Source organism: Equus quagga, chromosome 4 (assembly GCF_021613505.1).
Source record: "Equus quagga isolate Etosha38 chromosome 4, UCLA_HA_Equagga_1.0, whole genome shotgun sequence".
NCBI lineage: Eukaryota > Metazoa > Chordata > Mammalia > Perissodactyla > Equidae > Equus > Equus quagga.
In genome coordinates, this window is record NC_060270.1 from 81,600,814 (window position 1) to 81,616,629 (window position 15,816).

At 35.6% G+C, this 15,816-nt stretch overlaps 1 protein-coding gene across 1 annotated transcript in view; it reads left to right on the top strand.

Annotated features, from left to right (window-relative positions):
- Positions 1–15,816, top strand: part of THSD7B (thrombospondin type 1 domain containing 7B) — a 675,055-nt gene that overhangs the window by 589,222 nt on the left and 70,017 nt on the right. The window contains exon 17 of the mRNA XM_046659574.1: positions 5,981–6,131. Coding sequence (XP_046515530.1) covers positions 5,981–6,131 — 151 coding nt within the window. The remainder of the gene's footprint in view (positions 1–5,980; positions 6,132–15,816) is intronic.

The following is a 15,816-nucleotide window of genomic DNA, read 5'->3' on the forward strand; positions in this document are numbered from 1 at the left end:
CTTTCTTTCTCTCTGTTCTTTGTCCTTTCTCTTGGGGACTGGTGTGCTCAGGCTGTCACAAACTTCGGGCTTCTACCTCTTTCCCTTCAAAATCTGTGTCTCCTGTGTCTTATTCTCTCATGGCTTTGAAAAATGACAGACCAATCTAGTTTATCAAGTAATATGTAAATGAGAAGTGGCTTCTCTCATTCCCTTCCCTCCAGGCCTCTTAGCAGTATTAAAGCAAAATCTCAGGAGAGAAAGGAAAGCTCTAAGAGAATAAACTACTACTGACAGAATTGTCGCAGTTTGATTGAGGAAAAACACACTTGAACCAAAGGGCCTTTAAGTCTTACTTCTCAGCTCAAACCTACAGAGCCTGATATAATAAAAATAGCACAACTACCAAATTTCACTCTGTTATGAGCTGAACTGTGCCCCCCCCCCCAATTTATGTGTTGAAGTCCTAACCCAAAATGTGGCTGTATTTGGAGACAGGGTCTTTAAAGAGATACTTAATGTTAAATGAGGTCACTGGGGTGGACCCTAATTCCATCTGAGTGGTATCCTTATAAAAACAGACGATTAGGACATAGACACACATAGAGGAAAAGACCATGTGAAGACACAGGGAGAAGACAACCATCTACAAGCCGAGGAAACAGACCTCAGAAGAAAACAATTCTGCCAACACTTTACTCTAAGACTTATAGCCTCTAGAATTGTGAGAAAATCAATTTCTGTTGTTTAAGCCACACCGTTTGTGCCATTTTGTTATGGAATCCCTAGGAAACTAATACATTCTCATTGTGTTACATACTTTATGTGTATGATCACATTTAGATATGTGAAGCAGATTTTCCAAGCATCGTGCATTCCAAATTATTATTGACCTTAATAGGATGCTGTTAGAATGAGTGAAAGAGTTCATCTTTTCTCTTTCTTAAAATCTCCAAACTGTAGGACATCTTCATGATTCATCTGTTACTACAATCATTTATTAATTCAAAAAATATTATGAATATTTATCTTCTCAGGCACTATTCTAGGAACTGGGGATAAAAAAAGTGAAAAAAAGTTTCTGTCTTCAAAGAACTTACAAAATAGATATGCAAATTAATATATAATGTAATGTCTTTGCTATGAAATAACAAGAAGAAAAATAAAATTGGGATGGAGTGATGGAGGATACTGTTCTGGAGTGATAGGTCACCAAAATATTTGAGGAGAGACTTCAATGAATGTAAAGATCTATAGAAAGAGAATTCAAGGGGGAGGGAATGTCCAAAGCAGGAACCTTCTTGGCTTGTTATAACGAGATGCCCTGTATAGATGGTGCCAGTACTCAAATCATATCATCTTCTACAACAAAGTGAAAGGATATTATTCTGACTGCAACATGAAGCTATGAAACGCTTGAGACAGAGGGAATGAGATGCTCTTATTTAGATTTGAAAAGGACCTTGCTGGATGTAGAGACGGTATTATAGTATTTGGCATATAAGTAGGAGCAGGGATGAAGGTTTGAAGGCCATTGCAGAATTCCAGGTGAGAGAGGTTGATGGTCACATTGGGTTTAGGAAGAGTGAAGATGGTGAGAAGGTCACATTTGGAATATATTTGGAAGGTAAAGACTATAGGATTTGCTTATGAAGTAATTATAGAATGTGGAAGAAAGAGAAGCATCAAAGATGACTGCTAAGTTTTATGACCTGAGAAATCATAGGAATGATGGTGGCATTTGTGGAGAAGAAGAAGATCAGAAGCAGGTTTGAGAGAGAAAATCAAAAGTCAGCTTTTGAACACATTAAATCTGAGAAAATATTAGGCTTCTAACTGAGATATTATAATCTTGATTTCAGAGAGAGAAGGGGAGCTATAAAGCTGGGCATTGGCAGCTTATTAACTTGATATTTATTAATAAGAAAAGATGTAAGAAACTGAGCCCTGGGGAACTCCAGTGTTCACAGATTTGAGCAAAGAGAAAGAAAGCTACAAATGAGACTGAGAATGAGCCAGTAGAATAGGAGGAAAACCAAGACAATGGGAAGGTAAACAAGAGAGTTTTCAAGAAAGAAATAATAATCAATTATTTCAAATGTTTCAATTGTTTCAAATGGTTCTGGGAGGCTACTAAGATGAGAATTGACCATTGAATTTGGTAATGGAGAATCTATTGAGAATGGTGACAAGAGATTTCTCTGTATGGTAATAAAAGTGTGATTAAAATAAGTTCGAGAAGTAATAATAGAAGGAGAGGAGGCAAGGAAGTGGAGATAGTGTAAGGGGAAAGAACTATTCCTCTACCCTCTAGGTCCTTCTGGCTGGTCTGAGAGTTAAATTGACATGAGACAGAATAAAAGGAGAAAGTCAAACAAAATTTCATAACATGCATACAGGGGAGAAACCCAGGAAATCTGAGTAACTTGCCAAAATGGCTGAAGCCATCACCTTAAACACCATCTTCAGCTAAAGAAAAAGGAGGATGTTGGGAGTAGTGATTTGGGACTTCAAAGGGGAAGGAGGCATTTTACATGGAGGTGGAAAAGCAAATGTTTGATAAACCCATGTTTGCTGGGCGATCTACAGACAGTGTGACCTGAGAGAGAGAACTTTAATGAAAATGGGCTTGGCAAGGATCCTCCCAGTCTACCGTACCCAGAGTTATCTTTGTGGTGGTAGGTCTTGGAACAGACCTTTTATCTTGAATTCTTTAGGTGGTTAGGGCAAAGGTCAAAGTTTCTTTCAGAGTCTTTTGTCCTTAAAAATAAGCCAAAGAGACAGATTTTGGGGTGACCTATTCTGATCCCCCACAATAGCAAATATAGACATGCTTTATTTAGAGCAGTTTTGCAATTAATTTAAGTAGAAATGAGGTGATGACAGAAGGGAGAAGTGGCAGGGAAACTGATAATGCAGGATATGCAGGGCATACCTCAGGGGCATTTTCACTTGAACATTCCTGAAATTTCAGTCTTTTTAAGTCTTTACTCTTGGGCTTGTCAGAAACTCCAGAAAAGGAAGTCTCGAGAACCTGGAAAAGGTAAGGAAATGGACTCTCCTCTAGAGCCTCCAGGAAGGGATGCAGCTGTGCCAAAGTGCTGAGTGAGCCTGGTGAGATCCATGTTGGATGTCTGTACTACAGAATTGTAAGATAATAACTTAGCATTGTTTAAGCTACTCAGTGGTAATTTTTTCAGTATGTTAACTTTTACTTAAACCCTTGTTTTCAATAGGATGTGCCCATCCTTAAGAGGAACATGTTCCTTAAGAGGAACCCAAGACCTTTTTTGTGACCCTCCCCAGATAATAAACATTCAATAACCTACAGTGGTGGGGAGGAGCCATCACCTCACTGTGTGGATTATGGGAGGGGATCTGAGGGCCTGGGTGGTTCTTAAACACACTTTCAATAAATCTCCCAGTTTTTCAGCCTCACTTTCATCCACATTTCAAGAGGTACTTGGTGCCGCAGATTCCCAAATATTTCATGTGTTCTGTGGTATAAATGGAGTTACTTTCTTTGTTTTCCCTTGAAGGCTTAGTATTTAGCTTTCTTGGGGTGCTAAGGTGGTTACCACTAGCCCATTTATTTTGCATTTATTACCTTTGTCATCTTCCATGTTATTTCTCCTTGTAGGGCGATGCCTTTCCCTCCTCCTTGGTGTGTTTTTTTTGTTTGTTTATTGTTTGTTTTGCAAGAAATTCCTTTACTATTACTTTTGTATTGGGAGTGAAAAAAGACTAATGCGTATGTTCAACTGGACAATACTGATCAGAAAGAAGTCTTACCTCTTCTTTCTCAGTGAAATAATAAAAGGACATCAGCTAAGAGTGTGCAGGCAAGAAGGAAAGCAAATTCTACATTTTAAGTTTGTCCTGAGAAAGACATTTAAGCCATCCCATGGTCCCTGCTTCCACTATTGACTAACACCACAGGAGAAATTAAAGTTCGTAGATAACTGTATATCATGCCTCCCTACATTAGAAGGCATTACTTACTTCTCTCAACCACTCTCGGTTAACCTCCTTTATGTAATGTATAGTTTTTCATTATTTAGCACCTCATAAAGCTAGTTTTATTTTGTACCTGGTGATAGACTGCGTTGCAATATTTTTAATGTTTTTGAATTTTTTAAAATTTATTGTATGTATAAAAGGAACTCCTAATGTATAGGATAATTCATTCCAGTGTAGCATGATTTGGGGAGCATGAAAAGGTCTCCAGCCTCCCCTCTTAAAATGCTTATTTCTTGGCTGTGGTATTGTGCGTGAAATTACCGGATCAGCAAATGGCACCATTTATCTCATCATCATTGTCATTGTCACCTTTGCTTTGATCCTTATCACTAGAAGAAAAGATTTATAACAAGAGAGATCTTTGTCTTTTTTTTCAGTTTTGTGCCCTAGCAGCCAAGCCAGGGCCTGGTGCATAGTAAGCCTCAAAAATATTTACTAAATGAATCATTATTAACAATGTACCCCAACACCTGTCAAAAGAGGCTTGCATGTAGTAACTCTTTATTAAACATTTTTGAGAAAACAATTTTAAAATAAACTTCTAACTGAAATATAATATAAAGGCAGAGAAATGCCCACATCATAGGAATGCAGCTTGATGAATTTTCACAATGTGAACACACCCATGTAAGCAGCCCAGAGGCCAAGAAACAAAATTTTACCAGGACTACCTAAGCCCCAATCAATCAGTAACCATTCCCCAAGGGTAACAACTATTCTGACTTCTGACGCTATAGATGAGAATTGCTTATTTCTTAACTTTATAGGAGTGGAAACATACAGTAGATACTCTTTTGTGTCTAGCTTCTTTTGTTCAACATTATATTGTGAGCTTCACTCATGTGCTTTCATGTCACAATAGTTCACGCGTTCCCACCATTTTTTTATTGCATTTAATTTGATGAATTTACCACAATATATTTATCTGTTGTACTGTTGTTAAATATTTTGACTATTTCTAGGTTGGTTAATTATGAATAGTGCTATTATGAACATTTTCAGTCAGGGTTTTTTTGGTGCACATTTGAACACATTTCTTTTGCATATGTAAATAGAAGTCGAATTGTTGGGTTACATGGTACATACCTGTTTAGTTTTAGTAGATACTGCCAACTAGCTTTCCAAAGAGTTTATGCTCCAACCAGTGGAGTAAGAAGAGTTACAATGGCTCCACATTCTTGCCAACCCTTGATATTTTCCATGTTTTTTATTTAAGCCATTCTGGTGGAGATAGAGTGGTATATAACACTTTGGTTTTAATTTGATTGAATCAATAGCATGATTATTTATCTCATCTTCACCATCACTTATCTCAAAGCCTGACACACAGTAGACCAAGCAACTATAATGTATGCATCTATATCACGTGTTCAGTTGCTGCATGAAAAAGCTTGCTCATTGCCCTTTGGTTTTTGATAAGAAAATTCCTTACCAAAATGCAGAAAATACCTGAAAGAAAAACATGTTCAATTATTTTTCACATCACTTTGCCATGACCTTCATCGTGTTGCACAAGATTAGGAAAGTTTAGATGATATGAGATAGAAGTCTAGGGAAGGTCTCAAGAGTCACAGGAACTGTGGAGCCTCTAGCTATCACAAAGCGATGGATTCATTCAGAGAAGGAGAGCCTTCAAGATTTATTACAATAAAAAGAAAATTCACTTTATGCTGGACCTGAGTAAAAGTACTGTAGGTCTCTTTAGATAGAAAGTTCCTCAAGGATGACAGTTGTCTCCCATTGTTCTCTCCGGCTTTGTCTTCCCATTGTTCTCTGCTAAATAAAGGGTTCTACGCTGAGTTATCACTCCATAAAGGCTGACTGGGTGAAGAGGGAACTTCTTTTCCCCTGGTTTCTCTGTTGGGCTTATTTTATGTTTAACTGTCTTTGAGGGGTAAGTAACTATAATACATCATAACTATTTTAAATTGACTCTCCACCGTCTGAAGTAATCGAGCTGTCTTATGATCTTGCCTTATAGATGTGTGAAAGCTGCTGAGAGTGAAGGTGGAGTAGTGGATAACAGCCTCTGCAACCAGGATGAAATTCCTCGAGAAACCCAATCCTGCTCTCTTCTGTGTCCCAATGAATGTGTCATGTCCCAGTGGGGACCTTGGAGCAGATGCCCACAGGTAATTTCTCTTCCCTTGTCAATGCCCTAGTCTCCGGTGCTGCCTTCACTGTTGTTCTGTGTATATTCACAATGCCACTCTCCAAAGCATTCTTCTAGTAACATGGGAAAATACTTTTGCCTAAGAAAGCAAAAGAAAAAGAATTTCAGCTGGTAAGACTGAGCAATTTAAAATGCCAGTGGTTCTCGTAAAGCCTTTATCATGGGAACATGAACAAGGAAAATGAGCCTATAATGATCACACTGGGATTCAAATGCACGCCCATTGTTAAAGGGGTCTTCTTTAGTACCAAAATGGTTCTCATTATAATCTCTTGGTTCTGTTCCATTTTTATCCTGGCAGAATCAATTATATCTTAGTGGCTCAACTCCACTGCGTAATTTAGCTTCTGCTAGTGATGATCTATTTTTGCCTTTCTCTGTTTTCCCAAAGATGAGGTGTTCTTTTATCATGTTCTTCATACAAAGCTGATAAAAGAAAAAAAGAAAAAAAAATTTTGAAGTCTAAATAAAGTATTTGTCTTGATTTTTCTTCTTTTTTAAAAATGGAAACATAACAGGAGTATGGTAAAATATTCTTCAAGTAATGTGGTTTAATATTCTCAGATGTTAAATTCTGATATTTTAGACATGTATTTCTGCCTAAAGAGCTAATACAGCAAATGAGGGTAAGGAACATGCTAAATGGCTCTGAACATTAGGAAAGGAAGAATTAGGGTACTTTGAATTCAAGGATGATACTGACAATTTGTAGAAAGATTGTGTAAAATCTTTGTATGGAAATGGACAATATTTTTGAAATCAGCTAATATCCTATATTTGCAGTTTTTAATTATTGATTCCTTAACTATTGCAAACTTACCTTTGTCATTTATATAATTGTGTTCTTGAAAGAGATTTATCTTTGTTATTCTTTTTTATTTGTTGAGCTGTTCTTTGTGAGTAGGACAAAACAATATTAAGATGAAGAGGCCTCAATAAGGGGGAATTTGTAGGAATGGAATGTTTGCCCTTAGTCATTTATTTAGTGTGTAGCTTGAATATAATGAAAGTTAACATTTATTGAGCACTTACTGTATGCAAGGCACATGTAAAAATTATTCCCTTTATTCCTTGCACCAATCCTACTAAGTACATCCTATTATCAGTCCCATTGTACAAATGCAGAAACTGATTCTCAAAAAAGCTAAGTAGCTTGCACAAAGTTCCGCACGGAGTAAGTGATGGAGCTAGGAATGAACCTTGTTCTGTCTCATGAAGCCAGAACCTTCGCTCTTACATCCATGGCTCACTTATCTTTGAAGAATTAAGGTAGATTTAGGCTTAATACTTCTCTTTCTTTAAGATGCAACATTTATTTTAAGAATAAAGCAAGTTATTTTACCTGTCTGTATGATTATTTCATGACTGACTACATATATTCACACTTTAGAAATTGTGGTAGCATACACTGTTTATTAATCAACTTGCAGAAGAATTAGCAACCTGAAGTTTAATTAAATGTAGAGGTCGTGATCTTCCTCACTTCTTTTTTTCTAATTTGCTCACAGAAGGCTCCATTAAGCTGTAATCACTTTGTAATGAAAACGTTGCCCTCTTAAGTCAAGATATCTGGCCACTGAACTAAAACGTTTGTTGTAGGAGCATTTTATACAATGTTGTGATGGCCTGGCATCCTGTGTTTTTTTCTTCTGGTTTCTAAAGGCTATTTCCTTTAAAGTTTGCTTTTTTGAACATAATCACTCTATTTTTGGAGTGTTTAGAAATTGGAGAGAGGAAAAAAATGTTTCAACCTCCTTTCATGTGTCTAGAAGATGACATAGACAGTTACTCGCTTGTCGGCATGAGGTGACAGTGTTGTTCCTTCAACTGCTTATGTACCTTCACGTTACATAATAATAATAACAGCTATGACAATAACAATAGTAACTTTCATTGAGCACATCTTATGTAACCAACACCGTGCTGGCGTTTTATAACTATGATGTTAGACTCTTATCCACAGTAACTCAGGTCTGTTTGACCACAATAGCCTTGTTCTTTCTAGGATGGCACCGCTGCTCTACAATATAAATAAAGACTTTAAAATGGGGAAAAAATGGTAATCAGGGTGCACATCTGATTATCTTCCCTATTTCTAGGTATTTTGCATAATTTTAATAAATTGCAACATCTTATCATAGTGCACCAACATCATAGGTGCCTAAGCAGTACTTGACAATGATCATAATCATGATTATAGCAAAGTTAGAAGCTGGATCTTTGTGCCTGAAGTTTAATTAGCACTTTAATGTGCATTTTCTGAGAAAAAGAAAACAATTATTGTATAATTGTTCTCTATACCATGTGCTGATTCGCAGATTCTAAGTATTGGCCCTTATTTTACCAAATTCTCCTTAGATAGTCTGCAGTGTGACACATCTTAATGAAACCAATTCACTATGGGTTTTTTTCTTCTTTTTCTTCCCAGGATGGTTCTTTAGAGCCAAACACATAAACAAACAAAAAATAAGCTCCCCAAAAAACCTCAGAATATTTCTGAGACAAAAATATGATTCTTTTATATATCTAAAAATACTCTGAAATTTATATTTTGATTTCTCTAAAAAAACTGATTAATATGAAATAAGCTTAATATGTTTTTAAATGTGGCGAAGTAATTATATTTGCCAGTTAATTAAAAGAAACTTAGAAAAACCAATTAATCAGTTAAAAGTGTTTCTTGAATTCATAGTATGTGCCCTGCATTCTGAGGCCAAACGTGTGACCTAGCATTGCCGCCACTGAGGCACAGTCCTCAGTATCTTTATAAATACATGCTGAGTGGGTGTAGCGAAGGATTCAATAGCTGACTAGCAGTGTTTATTAGTTCATACAATGGTCACTGATTATGTGGTAGGCACTATATAAAATGATTAAAAGTGCACTTCCTCACTTCTGGGTCAATGATTTTCACACTAGTACACATAAGAATCCTCTAGAAAGTGTGTTAACACACAGCTTCTCTGCCCTACCCCAGAGATTCCAATTCAGTATGCCTGGGGTGGGGGCCCATGAATTTGCATTTCTGACAACTTTCCAGGTGATGCTGATCCTGTTGTTCTGGGGAAGATTCTGAGTGATAAGGCTCTTGGGCATTACGTCCAAGTCACGTTCTTTCTCTTTCTCACTTTAATTGCAGTTATTTGTTGTTGAACATTGAATGAACACCTATCATTATGTGGAAACTTAGCTTATATTTACAGATGCTTTGCATGTGCCAGACAACGTGCTTAGCACTTTATATTTATTATCCTACTTAATCTGCACAATGAAATAGATACTATTTTTCCCCAAAGTATAGATGAGTGAACTGAGCCTCAGAGAGGTTAGTAACCTGTTGCTTTTAAAGAGCTAGTAAAAGGCACAGTGACTGTTTAAGCCCAGGTAGTCTATGTACTCCCAACCACTACAAAAGAAATAAAAGCCATACTTCCTGTCCTTGAGAATATTATAGCCTATAAAATCTGTTGTCTCCTTTTCTGGTTTACTTTGGTTATTGGATTTGTGAAGGAAGATGTCTCTAAATTGAATAATCTACCTCATTTGAATAGTTTACCAAGGAAGGAAAGGAAAGGAGTCATCTAACGCCCTGGGATCCTTGCTGGCTCTGTGATTGTGGCCAAATTACTCAGCCCTCTGAGTTACAGGTACCTTAACAGGAAAATAAAGACAATAAGAGCTTTTTGTTCAGATTGTTTAAGGATTAGAGATAATATGTTTAAAGTGAATAGCGCAGAATATAACTTAATAGGGTTTTTAAAAAAAGAAGAAGAAGCAGCAGATCAAAACTCCCTTTTACATTGTTTACAGTGTGGTCAAGAAGCAGAAGACAGGTAGCCATACATTTTCTAAGCCATACAGGAAATATATGCCTCTTTTATCTACCTAATTTTTTCCAATTTTTATCCTTATCCTTCATACTTCAAAATTATACTGATGAGTATTCACAGAATCATATATTCTTTAAGAGCTGTTTATAAATTTCTGAATGCAGAAATTGCTCAGCCCCTGACATACCTGAAAGAATATATGGTTCTCTTCATTTATGCTACCAATACCCAAAGAAAATTTCCACTGAGTAATACAGATTTTCCATTTATGACTCTCCTTAGAGGCTCAACAAAGGAATTTCTTAGACAATAATCTTGATAGGAGAAAGCAAAGAGGGTCTTGGAGCTGAATTTCCAAACCAATGTGTACTTTACGGAAGCACACCTTTGGAAACCCTCTCCAGAATGATGACTTAAGTTTAGCAAACCTGCCTGAACTTTGATTGATTCGCTTCCAGCTGAATGCATGACAGTCTGGCTAGAACTGGAGCCAGGCATCCCCTTCCTCTGTGGGAACTGGGGACTCATTTAACAGCGGCCCAAATGCAACTTCATGATCGAACAGTAACTCAAATCTTTGCGTTATTAGCAGGACAACCTCTGAAGAAGGATCGCAAAGGACGACTTTGAAAGAAACTGCATACAGCATCAGTGTGATTCAATCTGGATTCTCTCGTAGACTTAATATTGTGCTTTCAAAATAGTCTTATTTCTAGACTCTTCTCTTTTCTCTAACTCTGCATGTGTGCAGGATATACTGGTGAAAGACAATGCAGATGTATACTGACAGATATACACTGCTATTACTCCTTCAGGCAAAGAAACTGCTTCAAAAGAGAGAATTACAGACCAGTTTTCTAAGTGTTCTAGAATTAAGCATTTGCAGTTAAGAAAAATACCTTTTTTTCATGGTGCTCCAGTGTTATTTCTGGTAAAGACCGTCAACAATGAGATTTTATTACTGACGACTCAGCATTTTCATCACCTTACTTCTGAAAGTTATGTTTCTGGGGAAGCAGATTACCTCAATATTTACTACTAGTACTCAGCTCCAAGCGCTTCTTCAGCCTGTCCTCGTAGTCTGTAACGTGCAGATGACAGCCTATATTTGTCTCTGGAAGGCATGTCTAATCGTCACGACCCTCAGGCTGCCTAGTGCTTTTCTTCAACTCAACTGAAAGCCAGAGAAGGAGAATGATGATAATTTTCTATACTGTGGCCTGCAAATTCTGGTCGCTTTCACTAAATTGATATTGGCTCTTGTCAGAAGCTAATAATTCACTACCCAGTGCGCAATGAGGTTTAATATCACTTAGAACCATTCTTATTTCCAGAACCGCATTTGGCCCTACAAAACCAGTGCCTCATTTCACACAGTATAGCAGCAAATGGCAGTCTTCTAAAAGTAGTCTTTGGGCTGCTCCAATTTTTCAAATTTAATATGTTTGTTATCATTCTTTCTTATATAGTGTGATTTCTTTGAATCTCATTATCACCAATTTGGAGTACAAAATAAGGGTTCCATTGCTCTCAATATCTCCGTCTGTCTGTCTGTCTGTCTCTCTCTTTCTCTGTATCTATCTTTATTTATGCTTCCATTTTATGATAGAAATTCCCAGAAAAAATAGTATAATGAACCCCATAAGTTGATCACCCAGCTTCAACAATTATCTACATATGACAGTTTTCTTTCTTCTTCCCCACTTATCTGTTCTCTTATAGATAACTTTAAAGCATATCCCACATTTCATATTATTTCATCCTTTAATATTTCTATATATCTTCTTAAGAGATAATGACTAATCACAATTACAGCAAAACATAACCACGATACTTTTTGACATGCTGTAGGAGTATACTTTTTAAAAGCTAAAATCATGACTCATACAAAGTGTCAAAGATTAATTAACTTATTAATGATTAAACCAACATGATTGTAAGGCTGGTTCAAAAAGAACTGGAGAGGGCAGACAACTTTCACTTCCAGCAATGAAGGAGTAGCATTGGATTTACTTGGATCAGATTGGATTTATGCTTCTATTGTAAACAACTAAAAAAAAGAGCAAAATATATAAAACAATAGTTTTCACACATTGGACAACAGGTAGCATGGAACTATGGTCCTGAGGGAATAAAACCAAGTGAGGTGAGCCTTGCAATCACCATAGTTTCTGGATGGAGGTTCTTTCTGGACGGTGGTGCCAGGAATGAGATCCCTACAAGAGGATAGTGAGGAGCCAGAGATCAGAGATCTGAGAGGTAGAAGAAGCTGAAATTTGAAGGGCAAAATATTGAAAAGGGTTTAGCCGGGCAAAGAAAGAAATCTAGATATCTACACAGTTCTGAGTTCTTGGCTAAATACTAATTTGCATATGCATGGAGTGAAACTCTGTGAGTTCAGGCAAAGAAAGTCTTCGGGGGAGCTGCAAGTTGTACACATTGCAAAGCTCACACAGGTCTGGGAGACGATTTAATTCCATCCTGCCAGCACAGAGATACCTACTCAAGCCCTCAGGCCATTTGGTAATAACCCAACAAGGGTTATGACTCAGGAAGAGGGCTACATTAGCCCTAAATTAAAATCTACTCTAGAATTTCCCTAATGAAATTTAAAGGCAAACCTTGGAAGGATTAACCTGATCCACAAGTAACTTTACTGACTGCCAAAACAAACTTCAACACACTTAAATGGAAGACAAAAAGCCCCAAAATTGAATGGTGTGAGAGACACTATGTCTAGGAGTGGTTAGTGACTAGAAGCCATGATAGGGGCCTGGGTAGTGCTGGTAATATTTTATTTCTTGAGCTCTGCTCTGCTTATACATATGTGCATTTTTCTGCGTGTATCTTTTACCCAGTTACTATACATATGAAGGCAAATTATGCAAGAGGAAAACCAGTCAATGGAAGCAGACTCAGAAATATCAGATTATAGAAATTGAAGATAAGGAACTTAAAAGCAGATATAATAAATATTTTAAGTATGCTCTGGAATTTAAGGAAAAATATGAACATCATGAGGAGTGAAATAGGAGATGTTGAAAAGAATCTATGTAATTTTTAGAGATTTAGAATACAGTGTATAAAGTAAAAAATTTACCAAATGGGAGTAATAACACATTAGACTTTGAGGAAGAAAAGATGAGTGAACTTAAGACATATCAATAGAAATTACACTAAAGCAAAGAAAGAAAAAAGACAAAGAAAATTAGCAGAGACCAAGCGATCTGTGGAACATTAAGTGGTTTGACATAACTGTAATTGGAGCTCTTGAAGGAGAGGAGGCAGTAGACAGAAAAATATTTAAAGAAGGAATGGCTGAAATTATTCTAAATCTAGGGCTAGCTGTAATTCTCAGAGAATATCTGCTGGATCATATAAGCATGGTTGATAGTATTCTGAGAACAAAATAGGGAAAAATGCTAAAAGTCTCAACGTTTGTTGTGTAGGCAGTCTTTTACTTAATCCCTTTATTTTCAAAATGATAGTTCTGTGCTCAGTGGTGCCTAGAGTCTCCAGTGCAGAGAATTCTATTTTGCCCTTCTTTGAATAATAAAGTTCTAGTCTTTAGACAGAGTTGAGGAAGGCAGGCATCTAGCTATGCCAAATGGGCAGAGGGTATGTGGGGGGGGTCTAATTATTTCAAAAACACGCTTTCAATCAGTGTTCTAGTTTTGAGTGTTAATCCCACCTCCTTTTTCAGATATACTTGCTGCTCAAATTCCTGGTCTTTTGGGGGCTTTACAGAACAAATCAAGTTCCACTTTCCCCATGGCTGATCTGAGCTTTGGTACTCTCAGGTCAGCTGAGGCAGTTCTCACATTGCTTTTCCAGTTGCTAATTTTTTGCTGTTGCGCCTTTCCATCATCATCATCATCATCATTTGTACACCTTTAACAACAAATTCCTTTACTTTCATTTTGATCCCTTTAATATAATTATAGTCATATTTCTGGAAGGGGTTCTGTATAATTTGCCATCTACAACTAAAATCTTTATCAATTGAATCTTAACACAATTTATGGTGTCTCATGCCACAGAAAAGTACTTAGTTTTTATGAACCTAAGTTTCATTCTTGCTTGAAAAGCTCACAGATTTACAATTTTAAAAACATGTTTCTAATACTTTAATTGCTTAAAAATATATAAAGATATTTAACTCATCTGGTATTTAGTTTTGTATATAGTTTGAGATAAGCCTTTTTTATTAAATTCCAAATGAGTATTCCTCCAGTAACTTGTTTGTGTGTTCCATATTCTAGGTATTTTTTTGGTTTGTTTGTTCGTAAGAGTTTTCTCATATTTTTCTTGCATCCAGTTAAATTTTTCCTGACAATTAGTAATGCTTTTTCTCCATGTGCATTTCTAACTGGTTAGTTCTAGTATCTAATTTAACTGTTGGGTGTTATGTGTAACTTACATCCACCACGTTTTCTAAATTTTCTTATTAATTCTACTGGTAGTTTTGTTTATTAGTTCATATTCTTAGGTTTTCCTCATTGTATAATCATGTAACCTATACAAAACCATATAATATGCAAATAATTACTTTAATGTGTTTTTTTCTAGACATTTTAGTAGCGAAACTTTCTCAATAATGCTAAAAATCAAATAAAAAATCATTTCAGTCTTTTCTTGGTTTTAATCATAACATGATGTTTGAGCCATTTTAAACAATACTCTTTCATGTTCGTGTTTAAGAAGTTTCTCTAAATTTCAATATATATGTAACTATAATATATCTATATATACATATATGTGTTTTTGGTAATGACTATGCAGTTTTATCAAATGCTTTTTAGTATTACTGACATTATTTTTAGAGTTTGTCCTTTATAAATATTATGATTTTAAAATAGAACTTCTAATTTAAAATGTGCATTTATTCTCAAAGTAAACTATTTGGTTGTAGTTTATCATCATTTTAATCAGTTCAGGATGTTTCTCTCACCCATTTTCATTCCTCCCATCTTAACATATTGGATTTAATATTATGCTTATTTGAAAGGTTTCCACATTTTCCCTTTCTCTGGACTAATTTTTTAAAATATAGGAATTAGTTCTTTGAAATGTTAAATACATCTGGAGCCAGAATATATTTCAATGGTGTATTTTTGAAAACCTTTCCAATTTCTCCTGCAGTTATGTTCTTTTGAAATCTTCTACTTCTTGAGCCAATTTTAGTCATTTATATATTGCAGGAATGTGGCATATTTTTTGCTAAATTTAAAAAATTAATTCAAGTAAAGTATATGTAATTTTCTCTTTTAATTCATTTAATCTCATATATCTATGATTATTTCCTTTTTCTTACTTTTTACCACATACTGAAAGTGTGTATTTGCATATATGTGTGTGTGTGTGTGTTTCTGGCATTTTGACACTTCTATTCTGGTCAGTATATTGGTATTTGACTCTTGTGTTGTCTGTTTTAATTCATATAGCTTAAATATATACTTTCAATATTTAAACAAATATATCCTATCATTTATTTCCTTTTCCGTGTTGGGGCTATTTACATATCTTATTAGTCCTAATAAAACCCCTAACATTTTTATTAAACTTTTAAAGAAAAAATACTTGGATATTCATAAAATTTTTATTTTATCAGTATTTAATTTGAAAAGATTTTTACCTCATTCTATCCATTTTAAGACATGGTATATTTTCTCTTTGTTTTTTAATCATGAAAAGTTTTAAGCATATAGAAAATTACAGAGAATTATAAAAATAAATCTTTGGTGTCCAACTTCCAGCTTTGTAAAACCTTAATAATTCGTATACTTCATTTTGTTAATTCAGCACTTTTTTATA